The 14,153-nt window shown below is 38.3% G+C and overlaps 1 protein-coding gene across 1 annotated transcript; it reads left to right on the top strand.

The window, feature by feature from the left end:
- Positions 1-9,553: 9,553 nt before the first annotated feature.
- ahsa1a (AHA1, activator of heat shock protein ATPase homolog 1a) lies at positions 9,554-13,859 on the top strand. Its single transcript, XM_017682812.2, has 9 exons — positions 9,554-9,986; positions 11,127-11,317; positions 11,435-11,517; positions 11,610-11,724; positions 11,820-11,911; positions 12,128-12,253; positions 12,622-12,723; positions 12,822-12,873; positions 13,391-13,859. The coding sequence occupies exons 1-9, from the start codon at positions 9,907-9,909 to the stop codon at positions 13,561-13,563; spliced, it is 1,014 nt and encodes a 337-aa protein (XP_017538301.1). The 5' UTR covers positions 9,554-9,906; the 3' UTR covers positions 13,564-13,859.
- The last annotated feature ends 294 nt before the right edge of the window (positions 13,860-14,153 follow it).

The following is a 14,153-nucleotide window of genomic DNA, read 5'->3' on the forward strand; positions in this document are numbered from 1 at the left end:
TTTTGCATCAGTCATATTCTATGCAATGCTACTGTAGCAGGTCAGTATGTCAGAATAAAAACTGAAATAAGAGATATTGTGTCATTGTGTTTACTCTGCTTGAGAAATGTGTCATCCACAATGAAAAAAAAGCATTAAAGGCACAGGTTTGTTGGCACAGTGGTGCGAAGGCTGATTTCTTTTAAGTGCTGACACTGTACAGTAGTCATGACAGCATTTTAAAATGTTATATTGCTGCCTTTCGAAGAATAAAAAGATATTTCTGCTGTTGAAAAGTTTTTCCCCTCCTGTCTCCTTGGGTGATGTTGGTCTTTTTTGGCTCTTAGTCCTTTCTTGGAGAACAGGGCTGCCCAATGTTGGCCTGCCAGGAACTTACTCTACCCTCACCCTCTGACCAAATGAGAGAAGAAACATACTTCTATATAAGATGATCCTTTATTATAATAATAATAATAGTAAATTTTTATTTAAAAGTGCCTTTCAAGAGACCCAATGACACTACAATAGATAATAAAAGAAGAAAAAGGGTAGATAAAAAATAAGATCATATACATACATACATAGACACATACATAACCATAAACACAAACACATAGTATCAACCATATGCTAGTTTAAAAAGATGAGTTTTGAGTCGGGATTTAAAAACAACAGATGAACAAGCTCGCAGTTCATCAGGAAGACCATTCCACAGCTTTGGACCCGTGACACAAAATGCTCTATTTCCAATGGTGCTTATCTTAAAATGTGGGACCTCAAACAAGTGGAGGCTAGAGGACTGAAGAGTACGCACTGGAGTATAAGATTGAAGTAGACTTCTTAGGTAAGATGCGGCATGGTCATGCAAGGATTTAAACACCAACACAAGTAATTTGTACTCTATACGGTACTTCACTGGAAGCCAGTGGAGACGACTAAGGACTGGAGTAATATGCGCCCAAGATCGTGTATGGGTCAGCACCCTAGCAGCAGAGTTCTGCACATATTGCAGCCTGCTCAAAGCCCAAGCAGGGAGGCCAGACAGCAGAGCATTGCAGTAGTCAAGCCTGGAAGTTATAAATGCATGGACTATGGTCTTAGCAGCAGTGAAAGAGAGAAAAGGGTGAATCCTAGAAATATTTTTAAGATGGTAGAAGGCTGTCCTACATGCGTTGTTAATATGTGATTCAAACGATAATTACTCCAAGATTTCTCACTTGTGTAGAGGTAGAGACAACAAAACCAGGGATACAGACAATAGTGTCACTAAGCCTCCTGACTGTTGCAGGAGAAGCAATTATTATGGCTTTGGATTTTTATTATTCAGGCTCAGGATGTTCTCCACCAGCCAAGCCCTCACGTCGGTTAAGCAATTCAGCAAGGCACTAGGTGGCAAGCTGTGAGAAGGCTTTGTACAAATATATATCTGGACATCATCAGCAAAACAGTGAAACTGCAGCCCATGATGTCTAATGATGTTACCAAGAGGAAGGATGTACAAAATAAAAAGCAGGGGCCCAAGAACAGAGCCCTGGGGGACACCATGTTACAAGGAGCATGTGTCAGATCAATAACTTCCCATTGAAACAAACTGCTGCCTACCAGAAAGATATGATTGGAACCAAGCTAATGCAGTATGTTATGCCAAATATATTTTTGAGACGAGTTAGTAAAAGGCTATGACACACTGTATCAAATGCTGCAGTAAGGTCCAATAGGACAAGCAGACTCAGCAGTCCTTGGTCAGCTGACATCAGCAAATCATTGACAACCCTAACAAGAGCAGTTTCTGTGCTGTGATTCCTCCTAAATCCTGATTGAAAGACCTCAAACAGATCACATAATGTAATATGTTCTGTTAACTTTATTAGTCCCACAACAGGGAAATTCACAGTGCAACAGAAGCAAAGGGAGAGCAAGAAGAGAATTAATGAATTAACCTCATTAATTACTAAGGTAACAGTTTGAAACTTATTGGCCTATAGACAATATGTATAATACTAAAGTAAAAAAACTAATAAATATAAACTATCCTTCACAAACTCAAAATAAACATAAATAATAAATACCTGGTAAGAATATTTCACCCAAATATACTATATTCTGTATATTGTATACTTTATATGTATGAATCACACATTACATTCCAATTTATATATACATATATATATATATATATATATATTAAACAACACAATATAACTCCAAGTAAATCAAACTTCTGTGAAATCAAACTGTCCACTTAGGAAGCAACACTGATTGACAATCAATTTCACATGCTGTTGTGCAAATGGAAAAGACAACAGGTGGAAATTATTGGCAATTAGCAAGACACACTCAATAAAGGAGTGGTTCTGCAGGTGGGGACCACAGACCACTTCTCAGTACCAATGCTTTCTGGCTGATGTTTTGGTCACTTTTGAATGTTGGTGGTGCTTTCACACTCGTGGTAGCATGAGACGGACTCTACAACCCACACAAGTGGTTCAGGTAGTGCAACTCATCCAGGATGGCACATCAATGCGAGCTGTGGCAAGAAGGTTTGCTGCGTCTGTCAGCGTAGTGTCCAGAGGCTGGAGGCGCTACCAGGAGACAGGCCAGTACACCAGGAGACATGGAGGAGGCTGCAGGAAGGCAACAACCCAGCAGCAGGACCGCTACCTCCGCCTTTGTGCAAGGAGGAACAGGAGGAGCACTGCCAGAGCCATGCAAAATGACCTCCAGCAGGCCACAAATGTGCATGTGTCTGCACAAACGGTTAGAAACCGACTCCATGAGGATGGTATGAGGGCCTGACGTCCACAGACGGGGGTTGTGCTCACAGCCTAACACCATGCAGGACGCTTGAGATTTGCCAGAGAAGACCAGGATTGGCAAATTCGCCATTGGCGCCCTGTGCTCTTCACAGATGAAAACAGGTTCACACTGAGAACATGTGACAGAGTCTGGAGACACCGTGGAGAGCGATCTGCTGCCTGCAACATCCTTCAGCATGACCAGTTTGGCAGTGGGTCAGTAATGGTGTGGGGTGGCATTTCTTTGGAGGGCCACACAGCCCTCCATATGCTCGCCAGAGGTAGCCTGACTGCCATTAGGTACCAAGATGAGATCCTCAGACCCCTTGTGAGACCATATGCTGGTGCGGTTGGCCCTGGGTTCCTCCTAATGCAGGACAATGCTAGACCTCATGTGGCTGGAGTGTGTCAGCAGTTCCTGCAAGATGAAGGCATTGAAGCTATGGACTGGCCCGCCCGTTCCCCAGACCTGAATCCGATTGAGCACATCTGGGACATCATGTCTCGCTCCATCCACCAACGCCACGTTGCACCACAGACTGTCCAGGAGTTGGCGGATGCTTTAGTCCAGGTCTGGGAGGAGATCCCTCAGGAGATCATCCACCACCTCATCAGGAGCATGCCCAGGCATTGTAGGGAGGTCATAGAGGCACATGGAGGCCACACACAATACTGAGCCTCATTTTGACTTGTTTTAAGGACATCACATCAAAGTTGGATCAGCCTGTAGTGTGTTTTTCCACTTTAATTTTGTGTGAGACTCCAAATTCAAGCCTCCATTGGTTAATAAATTTGATTTCCATTGATGATTTTTGTGTGATTCTGTTGTCAGCAAATTCAACTTTGTACAGAACAAAGTATTCAATGAGAATATTTCATTCATTCAGATCTAGGATGTGTTATTTGAGTATTCCCTTTATTTTTTTGAGCAGTGTATATTACTGCTGGACTGAGAGTAGTCCACCAACCAAAAAAATCCAGCCAACAGTGGACAACAACTAGAAGATGACCAGCACAAACTGTGCAGCAGCAGATGGGCTATCATCTCTGCAGTGCTGAGAATGATCCACCACCCAAATAGTACCTACTCTGTGAGGGTCCACGAGGTATCTGACCACTGAAAAAGAGGGTAAAAGGGGGCTAACAAAGTATGCAGAGAAACAGATGGACTACAGTTTGTAATTGTAGAACTACAAAGTGCACCTATATAGTAAGTGGAGCTGATAAAATGAACATAATGTCATGCCTGATCGGTGTATATGTAAATAGAAGATAGACAGACAGCCAGACAGACAGACAGACATAATCTTTGGCCCTCTCCACCAGGACAAGACCCATGTTATTGAACCTGATATACAGTTGTTGATTTACCAAGTTCCCTGTAGAAAACATGTTAAATTATTTTATATGTTTATCGTTTGCAGAAATGTTTATCATATGCAGCTGCACGCTAGATGTAATATTTCTCTGTTTCAACAAAAATACTGAAATTGCAGAAGTCGTTTGGAGCAAAAATTATTTAATTCTGTATGAGTGAAACTATCCAGCTTGTCGTCTTCCTAGCAACGTCATCAGATATGCATTCTACAGAGGCGACAGGCAGTGACTATGCCAAGCCTAGTCTTGTTCTGAGGCTGCTTACTGCACACTTTCCACAAACTTTCTGTCCTGGGTTATTAATAATTCAGGAACATATAGTATGGAGGTGTCTACTGCAGTCAGCCCCGCAGACGGTTTTCCATCTCAGTTTTTCTTTTTTTTCTCCGTTCTTTAAAAGAATACTGCAATGTTTCTCTAACCTGATTTCCATTTTAGTGCAACCTACAGTTGATTACCACAGTTAACAATTTCAACTTATTCTTACTAAAAGATCAGAAAACCCAAAACACATTTATGATAGAAGCAAACGCTTTATCAATTTTTGGCTTCTTTTGTAAGAAAGATCAACTAAGAACACTGCTGTTGTGGTCACTGTGGTGACATTAGGTGTTATTTAGCTACAGTAGTCATAGCCTCTTGGTATAACACTAGTTCATTTGACATATTTTATTTTACAGAGGAAATTTCACTTTTTTTTCATTGAGGAAATTATTATGAAATTCCCTTTGTTGAATCAGTGAGCCTAAATATTCAACAGTTGATCATGTGTGTTTCTGCTTTGTGGAAAGAAAAACCTGCAGCCACATGGGCCCTTTGTGGATAACACTGGACAGGGGTGTCCACTGTTATCAGCAAAGGGCCCATGTGGCTGCAGGCTGGACCCTAGGTGGACCAGCATAGTTAACCAGACTAGCTACAGCAGTTATTACAGTTAATGAATTCTGAAAATATCTGATTGGATGTAATTAGTTCTGTGCACAACGTGAGACAGTCCTGTATTTTTATTGGTCAAAATGTATAGTGTTCTGGCAATGAGCACTGGGCAATAGCAGTGCTGACCCCTGGACATGGCCAATAGATGCCAAAAAGGAATTCAACCAACTTTTAAAAATTTTGTGCAATTCAATCATTGAGTAAATGGCAGTAAAATCATTCAGAGTGGTTTGATGTGAAGTTGTGCACTGTAGAGAAGCTAAGCGATTCAGATGTCTTTACAGTACTATAATATAGCCTTTTTATTTACTATCAAAAATGACCAGTGAACCTATACATGAGTTGTTATATGTAATACTGATGATGGTTAAATAGTGGTTAATGTGAAGGAAAAAAAGGTTTTAGAATACAATATAATAGTCTTTATTGTCATTATACTCAGGTACAATGAAATTTTGTATGGCATCTCTCCTGTAGAGGTCAGAGGCATTAAACACTTGTCTGTTTTTTATCACCACTGCTGTGAAAAATGCCAAGTGCTCTGTAAGTTTCTCTAGAACAGTGGAATTCCCCTTTAAGTTGAAAATTGTTGGAGTAATCCTTTAAAAATAGGCATACACTCACATGCATAAAGCAGTGAGCAATCTAATCAGAACTTGCTGAACATTCCAAATGCCTGATTCTCTACCTCTGCCCTCTTGCCAGGTTATTGGGACATTGTAGGACACCCTGCAGTTCTCCAGTGGGCTGGGCTCAGTGGTTGGCCATGTTTGATGGCAGATGCCAAGAAAGAACAAAGTCAGGCATGATAGCAGGGAATTCAGTCTGCTCTGTAAGAGAATAAGACCAATGCGGCAGAAAAAGTCTTCCTGACAGTACCTTAGCAACAGCACCCTGACTCTCACACCGCTGTTACACAGACTATACTACAGCATCATTCCATTGTTTTGGTAAGAGCTGATTCAGAACTCAGCTTATACAACATTTACTTCTAGTATATCGAATTCTGCTTCACATGCAAATGTATAGTGTAAACATGTAGTGCATTTTGCTCCATCACTTCATTTTACTCTATATAGAGTATCACCACACACAACATACTGGATATAGATAATACATTAAACAGATACACCAAACAACGTAGATGCATCCAACAGTACAACATACTCAACATTATCAATACACCCATCAATACACTAAAGGTATTGATGCTATCTCTAGAATAAACATCTAAAATTGATTCTTCTGTTACAGAAAACATGGTTATTAATTATTGTCACACCACACCTACATTTTAAAGGGGAATATCACTGATTTTTCACAATTTCTGCATGATTAAAGCATTTACACATAAACTCATTTAGAGTAGTTTGATGTGAAATGCTTTGGGATATTAGTAGGTAACCTGCACAACAGTGAAAGCAGCGTTAATGCTCCAGGGATATCCAAGCTTATTTCAACACGACAACACTAAGTCACATTACGCACATTACAACAGCATGGTTGAGTAATCAGAGAGTGAGGGTGCTAGAACTGTTTTTCATTAAAAATTGTGTGTTATTGAGCTTAAAATATGACAACAAAGGCCCTAAATGGTTGTATAGCTGAGGACTTGTACAGAAAATCTGCTTTTTTAGTCCCTAAACATTTATTAAGCGCTGTTAAATAGAAAGGGGTTGTAACACTGTGATAATGTGCTACATGATGTGCTACAGGCAACAAGTTTGGAATAAGTGTATATTTACAAAAAACAATGAAGTTTGCCAAGAACATCAAATGCTGCATTTTTGTACTGTTTTTAAGTTAAACAGGTTTACAAATCACTGCTTTCTGTTTTTATTAGCATTTCACATACCACGCCAACGTTTTTGCAAGTGGGTTTGTAGGTTCACTGGTTGTTTTGGATAGTAAAATAAAATGTCTCTATTTGTGTTGTAAAGAATTCAGTAAGTCGGTAAGTTTCTCTACAATGAACTGTTTCTCATAAAAAACAAAATGACTTTGTTTACCTTGATTAAATTATATAAAACTTGAAAAAACTTTTAAAAAGAAGGAATTCCCCTTTAAGATATGAGTACAGGCCTAGTTGACATGTAGTTAAGCCAACATAACGCTGGATGATACTATCATTACATTTTCCAAGTAGATCACAGTATCAGATGATGTTTAGGTCAGCATTAAAAAGTTAATGAACTGAGTTTGAACTGAGTTCTAGTACTCTATGTAAAAAGTACATCGTACATTACACAGAACATTGCCATTCAAAAGTCTGGAATAATTTGTTATATTCATAAGTGGTGTTATTTTATATTCAGTAATAACTTTTATAATGTTTATTATAATACTTGGTAGATTTTGATCTTATAATTAGACTGTGGTATTTTGAGGTGTTTTGTTCAGTTTTTCAAAGATTTTGATTTATTCCATACTGTAAATGATATACTCTAAATATTATTTATTTACAACTTTACACAGTAAAACAATTACTAGATAGAAAGCACATTTCCAGGAAGGAAACTAACTATTTATTTAGTTTTTATGTATTTATGAATTACTTTTTCAATCTGAAGAATTTACAAACATCACAGTTAACTGTCAGGTCAAGGATACCATGAGCAAAATGAACAAAACTGCTTGGGAACAGAAATGCTGATACTTTATGTTAGATAATTTCATGAATACAGCGCTCCTTATCAAGCAAACATATTGATAAACATATAGGTAAAGCTGAAAAGCAATATTACGGTATGTCAGTACCATGGTCTGATACTGGTATAGATGAGATGTTGCCCAGCACTAATCCGGCATGAAGGTGGTTTAGTTTCCAAGATGAAGCTTTCCTTAGCAGCTGAGCTGGCTGAGTACATTTGGTGCTTACTTGTCAGTCTGTTAAATAATTTATTTGAAGCCCTCTGTTGGTTTCTTATGACTGCTGGATTGAGAGAAGCTGGGGGTAGTGTGAAGAGTGAAATAAACCCAAGCTGTCTAATGTCTTGTACATTTAGTACACAGAGCACTGCTATTATCTCATCAATGACTAGAAGCACATGCTTCATGATGCTGTAGCACAGTGTGACTTATACATGTACAACAAAACAAGAATCTGAAACTGCATTGCAGGTGTTTAAGGTATTACAATGTTCCAAACAATCTTTTCCCGCAAGACTCAAAGTTTGTGAACCTTCATTAGAGATTTAAAAATATAATTAATACTTTAACTATTCAGATTTAGGAGTATTATAATCTTTTTGAGATGTTTAATATAATCAAAGCATTATTTGCTGGCTGTATAAAGCAGCATTTAATTTGCTCGTCCATATACACAACAGCAACTTTACAGCTAATGTATGTGAGAAGACAAACAAAACAGGTATCCTAATCTCTGATCTGATCACAGATCCATCACAGCTGACAAAAGCACAAGATACAGCAATATGTGTTGAGACAATCTTATATTTTTACTAGCAGGTGGAAATTATGTGATATTACATGAGTAATTAATAAGCTGAATTTACATTGAAACTTGAATATGCTCTACATAACAAATAGTTTAGCTGCAGCTCCACCTGCTGGACTTACTGTGCAACTCCAAATATATGCTTTTTCTTTCTTTTATTTTATTCGATTTAATTTTTCTGTCACAAAAAGAGGATTTTTTCCTCCAGAGATGTAGCGTGATCTCTGATACATCCTGCTGGCTTTTTTTACTGAAAGCAAAACAGTACACAACAACAGAGGCATCTAAAAATATACGTAACGTTATAACAATGTACACGTTTTCTAGGGTTATATATACAACTACACAAAAGTACATTGCACCATGTTTTGAGTTTTCATAGCTTTCTTTTAAGAGGGCTGTACTAATTCCCTATGATGTTCTCCTTTTGTTAATGAATCTCCTTTTCAAATGCAACAAATATGGGCCTTTTGCCTGAGAATTTACACGTATAATATAAAACTTAGCAATTAAACGTATCAGATATATCATATATGCTTGTGTGCATTTAACTTGCCAAAAGACCAAATAATGTTTCCACAGTAAAGAATACTTTTCATCAGTATTGTGAGCAGTAAAGACACTGAGGTTTTGCCCCAAAAAAATCACATATAAACAACGCTAAAATACAAATGCGCAAATGGTACAAATGGTAGTTGCAGGAGAATTAACAAGCCGTGTAAAACTAATTGTAAAACTAATTAAAAATACAGAGAGCATATTTCGTGATATCAGATCGAAGTACGCGGATAAAAAGCCCTCTTTTCTGAGATGTTAAGGGGACATTTGTGCTAGTTACTAGTTATACGTGTCAATAATATCAGTCCAAAAAGCTTCAGGTTTGGCCAGTGTGAGGTTCAGTAAGAGTATAAGGACGTAAATAAACATCTCTACCCCAGTCATTTTGCTCTTTTCTGGTGGAGAATGCTGTTTCCTCAGTTCCGCTTCTAGCACTTTCTGCACTCAACCGCATAAAAACGACCCCGACGGGGCAGAAGGGACGACCTTCCGCCCGGGGACAGGACTCCACACACATACCCTACATTAAAGGACGAGCCTTTTCAGACTGAGAGTTCACAAGTGAAGTATTGTAGATACAAGTAGTACTTGCCAGCTTAAAATCTGCGTTGTGTTGTAGCTCGGTTAGCTAGCCTGGCTAACTTAAATAACTAACGTAGCTAAAGTTCGTTGCTAAGTGGGTGTTGCAAAGGGGCCGTTGCTAAGTGGTGGCTAGCTAGCAAGCTAACGTTTGCTATTTAGGGTTTTATTTCTTTACACCCACCCTGGTGTCTGTCGCTGGTCAGCTTCAGCCGGTGGTCCGTCATGGCAAAGTGGGGACAGGGAGACCCACGCTGGATCGTGGAGGAAAGAGCAGATGCTACAAATGTTAACAACTGGCACTGGTAGGTTTAACTTAACTTGTATAGGTTTGCTTGATTATGTGTCAGGAAGACCAGCACATGGGGTTGCCAGTTAACAAAATGTTAACCACACAGTTATAAAGTAATTGTTAAGCTACCTGGCAAATGCTGGCGTAATAACATTTGACTGACACGAAGTAAACAGACCTGTTCGTTGTCTAGTATTAGTAGTTCTATTTAATAGCATGGTAATTAAACTTACATAACGCCAACTAGCTAAGATAAGCGTTCGCCTCCTCGCTAGAGAAAAATCCAGAGAGTACCTGCAATTTAAATACCCCAGTAGTAAAGGTGGAAATTCTAGGCAAAAAAACCTACTTAGTTTTTAGGGGACCAGGGTGTTTCGCTACATTCCCTGTATGACTGTTTTTCCACGTTGGCTAGAAGTCTCTGGAATACTCTGTTCTTGGAGGGGTAATGACTATTTATAGAAACTGTCATAGGAAGACAGAAGTAGCAGATGGCTGGATATCCTACCACCTTGTAAATGAAGCAAACAAACTCTGCTAAGTGTGGGCAATGAATTTAAACAATTATAATCTGCAGAAGGGAGAAATATTGTAATCCTGATACAAAATTAAATTTTGAAGTAACAAGTTCAAGAGCTTTACTCTGCAGCTCGCTTGCATTTTCCCTGGACGTTAACAATGTTACATATAGTCAGAAAACAGGTTAGTAAGGATGCTATTAGCAAATATTTGCAGGCCCGTCTCAGGATGCATTATTCAGCTGAGTATGCTAAACTGGGTCTGGTCTGTATTAGAGGAAAGGGTCCTTCAAATCGACTGGACTAATCAACAAACTGGCCTCCTTCTTCTGTACAAGCTCATCCATTTAATTCTTCAAGATCTATGTTCTGATATGTCATGCAGAGTTTGTATGTCTGTGTAGTGAGTGGATTATTAAGCACCAGTCCATGAGGCTTTAATGTTCCATTCATAGAAGAAGATGAGTTTCCCCTTGCAGTTGTTAATGGAAGCTTCTCCTTAAGCACACTGCTGTAAAGAAGAGGATTTAAAACACAAGGCAAATCCAGTATTTGAAAATGAAATCTGATGTATTGCCTAGCCCTACTTTATGCTATGTTCTTGATACATTTTTTTTTCTTGCATATCAACACAGGACTGAGCGTGATGCCACAAACTGGTCACAGGAAGTATTGAATGAGCTTCTGCTGAGGGTTCGTGTGGAGGGTGAGGATGGTGTCTGCCAAATCACAGATGTCAGCACAATCAAAGGAGAGGCTTCCATTAACAACCGCAAGGGGAAACTCATCTTCTTCTATGAATGGAACATTAAAGCCTCATGGACTGGTAATCTTTTCCTGATCTGCCTTTTTTTTCTTGGAGTGAAATGTTATTTTGCTGCATGACTGCTTGTCTGCTTTATTCATTTACAGTATGTACCGTCATGTTTTCTTTCCCCTTTAGGAACCTCGAAAAATGGAATTAAGTACAAGGGAAATATAGAAGTAGTAAACCTCTCAGATGAAAATGACATGGATGACCTGGATGTAAGTGACTACCGACTGCAGTGCACTGAGTCATAAAGACAGAGTATATTGTATCCATTTAAAAATCATATTTGTTTATGTTGTTTGCCAAGATCTGCATTACAGCGTGTAAAGACCAGCCACCCACACCTTTGACCACCTTCATGAAAAAGGAGGGAGAGAAGGAAATTAAATTGGCTTTGGCAAGCTATGTTTCTCACCTGAAAGGTGATGATACAAAATAATGAAATAATACAAAATACTAACAAACAGTTCACATATACACACATATAGCTCTTTAATCACCTTGCTTGTTTTTATAGAATTCGCCCAAGGTATGATTCTACCAACTGCTAACGGTTTTGATAAAGTGCAACAGCATGCACAGAAAAAAGTCAAAATGGATAAAACTCAGGTAAGTGCATCCCAGGATTGGTACATATACCATTACTGTTTTGGGTCCTGTACCCTCAAAAGCTTTGCAGCAAAAGGACTACTTTTTTTTTTTTTACAGGAAATGCTGAAAGTCTCAGGCATTCCACCATAGAATGATGATAGTTCCATGCCCTGTTTGACACTGAAAGTGTATAATATGTATTATTTAATTAATTTTTTATCTTGCAATGCATAGATTGGCTCTGAATCTTCAACCAAAGCTTCAAGCTCTGGAGTGAAAATCCCTACAGTCAAGTTCAGTTTGAAAGAGACCTTCTTGACCTCACCAGAAGAGCTTTACAGAGTTTTCCTTAACCAAGAGGTTAGATGTAAACTGCTTTTGTTCAGCATTTTTTTGAATGGAGGAATTTTGTAGCAATCTTAACTTGAACATCAATCTTCTTACAAGGTTCACCGTTCATAGTATCAAATGGGGAAAGCCCTGTCTAAAGTCATTCTATAGTAAATGGTTATGTTTACATTTCTCAAAAGGCAGAGGGTTATATAAAGTCACGAAAGTGTGAGTATCTGGTGTATGAAAATGGCAATCTTTTCTTGATTTCATTAGTAATGTAAACCAAAGGATGGCTTATTTGTCTTCATTTGATATTGAATTGATACTCCATTGATAGTCTGATAATGACTAGATTTTATGGGGAATATAACTCTGTTTTTCTGTTCACTGTTTAGATGGTTCAGGCGTTCACACACATCACTGCCCTTGTAGAAGCAGACAGAGGAGGCAAGTTTCGGCTGCTGGAGGGAAATGTTTATGGAGAGTTTGCAGAACTGGTAAGGAAAAAGTTCATTGTGGCCTTCTGCTTTAACAAGACAACCAGTAATGATGGTTGGTGGCTCACTGACAGTCTGTGCACTTTTTACACTTTAAGGTCCCAGACGAGAAGATTGTGATGAGGTGGAGATTTGCAACATGGCCTGCTGGTAGGTTCTCATTATTATGTGTACTTTTTTAAAATATCCCTTAAGCTCAATGAATGAATCAACACATTTTAGTGCAGTTTATTGGGCATTTTTGTAGAAATTGATTAATGTGAAATTACTTGAAATAACTGATTGCATTTGATGTGATACATGATTTGACATGCACATACATATATTAGTTAGTGGGCTTTCATTTATAAAACATACTTGAATTTCATTTTACATTTGGTCTTAAAAGAAATTCTTTGTGTACAATTGATTTTTAAAAACACATTGTTCACAAATTTTGTAGCCTAATGCTTGTAGCACATGGCTACTGTTCGTGAGTCAAGTTGGAAACTTATGTTTATCTGTGTATGTTTTCATGTCAGATTTACTGTTTATAACTCACTTCTCCAGTGTGAATTTTCACATACAGTCATTTTAAGATAAAATATAAATGTTTTTAAATGAGGCCTCTAGACTTTCTTTCCCTAAAGTGGCAGTCTTTATTTAAATGTATGCTGTTCTTTTCTAGGACACTACTCAGTTGTCACACTGAACTTCATTGACCGGGGAGGTGAGACAGAATTGACTCTGGAAGCTAAAGGTGTTCCCACCAGTGAGGAAGAGAGAATGAAGGAGGGCTGGCAGAGATACTACTTTGATGCCATTAAACAGACATTTGGTTACGGGGCCCGAATCTTTTGAAGCAAATTGTCCCTCTACCCTATATCAACCTCCTAGCAATAATACAGTGAAAAGCTGTATGCCAGATCTCCTGTGTGCATATGAAATACTTGCTCATTTGCAAGTTGACCAATATGTGTGCCTTCTTCCAGAATGTAAACAGAGTCTTCACATGTTGCAACAGCACATGTACGTTGTTTCTATGTGTGAAACTGCTACACATAGATTACTGAAAATATATAACTCAACTGTATTTATATTGACACAACCTTTGATTGTCACTTTTATTTTGTACATAAATAAATAATACACAGAAATTTTGATGTTTTTCCTGCTTACCAAATAGTTGTTTTGCAGTGTCAGAGATACTGAAGAATGTGCTCCTTAAGTTATTCATTTCCTTTTTTAAAATAAACAGTCATCCAGAGTGGTTTGGTGTGAAAGGCTTTGTTCTAGAGAAACTTGCTGAGTCAGAATTGTTCTCAGTGGTGGTGATAGGAACCAGACAATACTGTAATGCCTCTAAAAGCTACATCACAAAAAGCTAATACATGTTTACATTTTTCTAGTCTTGCCACTTTTTTACTAGTATCCTCACTATATATTAAAGA

The sequence above is a fragment of the Pygocentrus nattereri genome, chromosome 4 (genome assembly GCF_015220715.1).
Source record: "Pygocentrus nattereri isolate fPygNat1 chromosome 4, fPygNat1.pri, whole genome shotgun sequence".
NCBI lineage: Eukaryota > Metazoa > Chordata > Actinopteri > Characiformes > Serrasalmidae > Pygocentrus > Pygocentrus nattereri.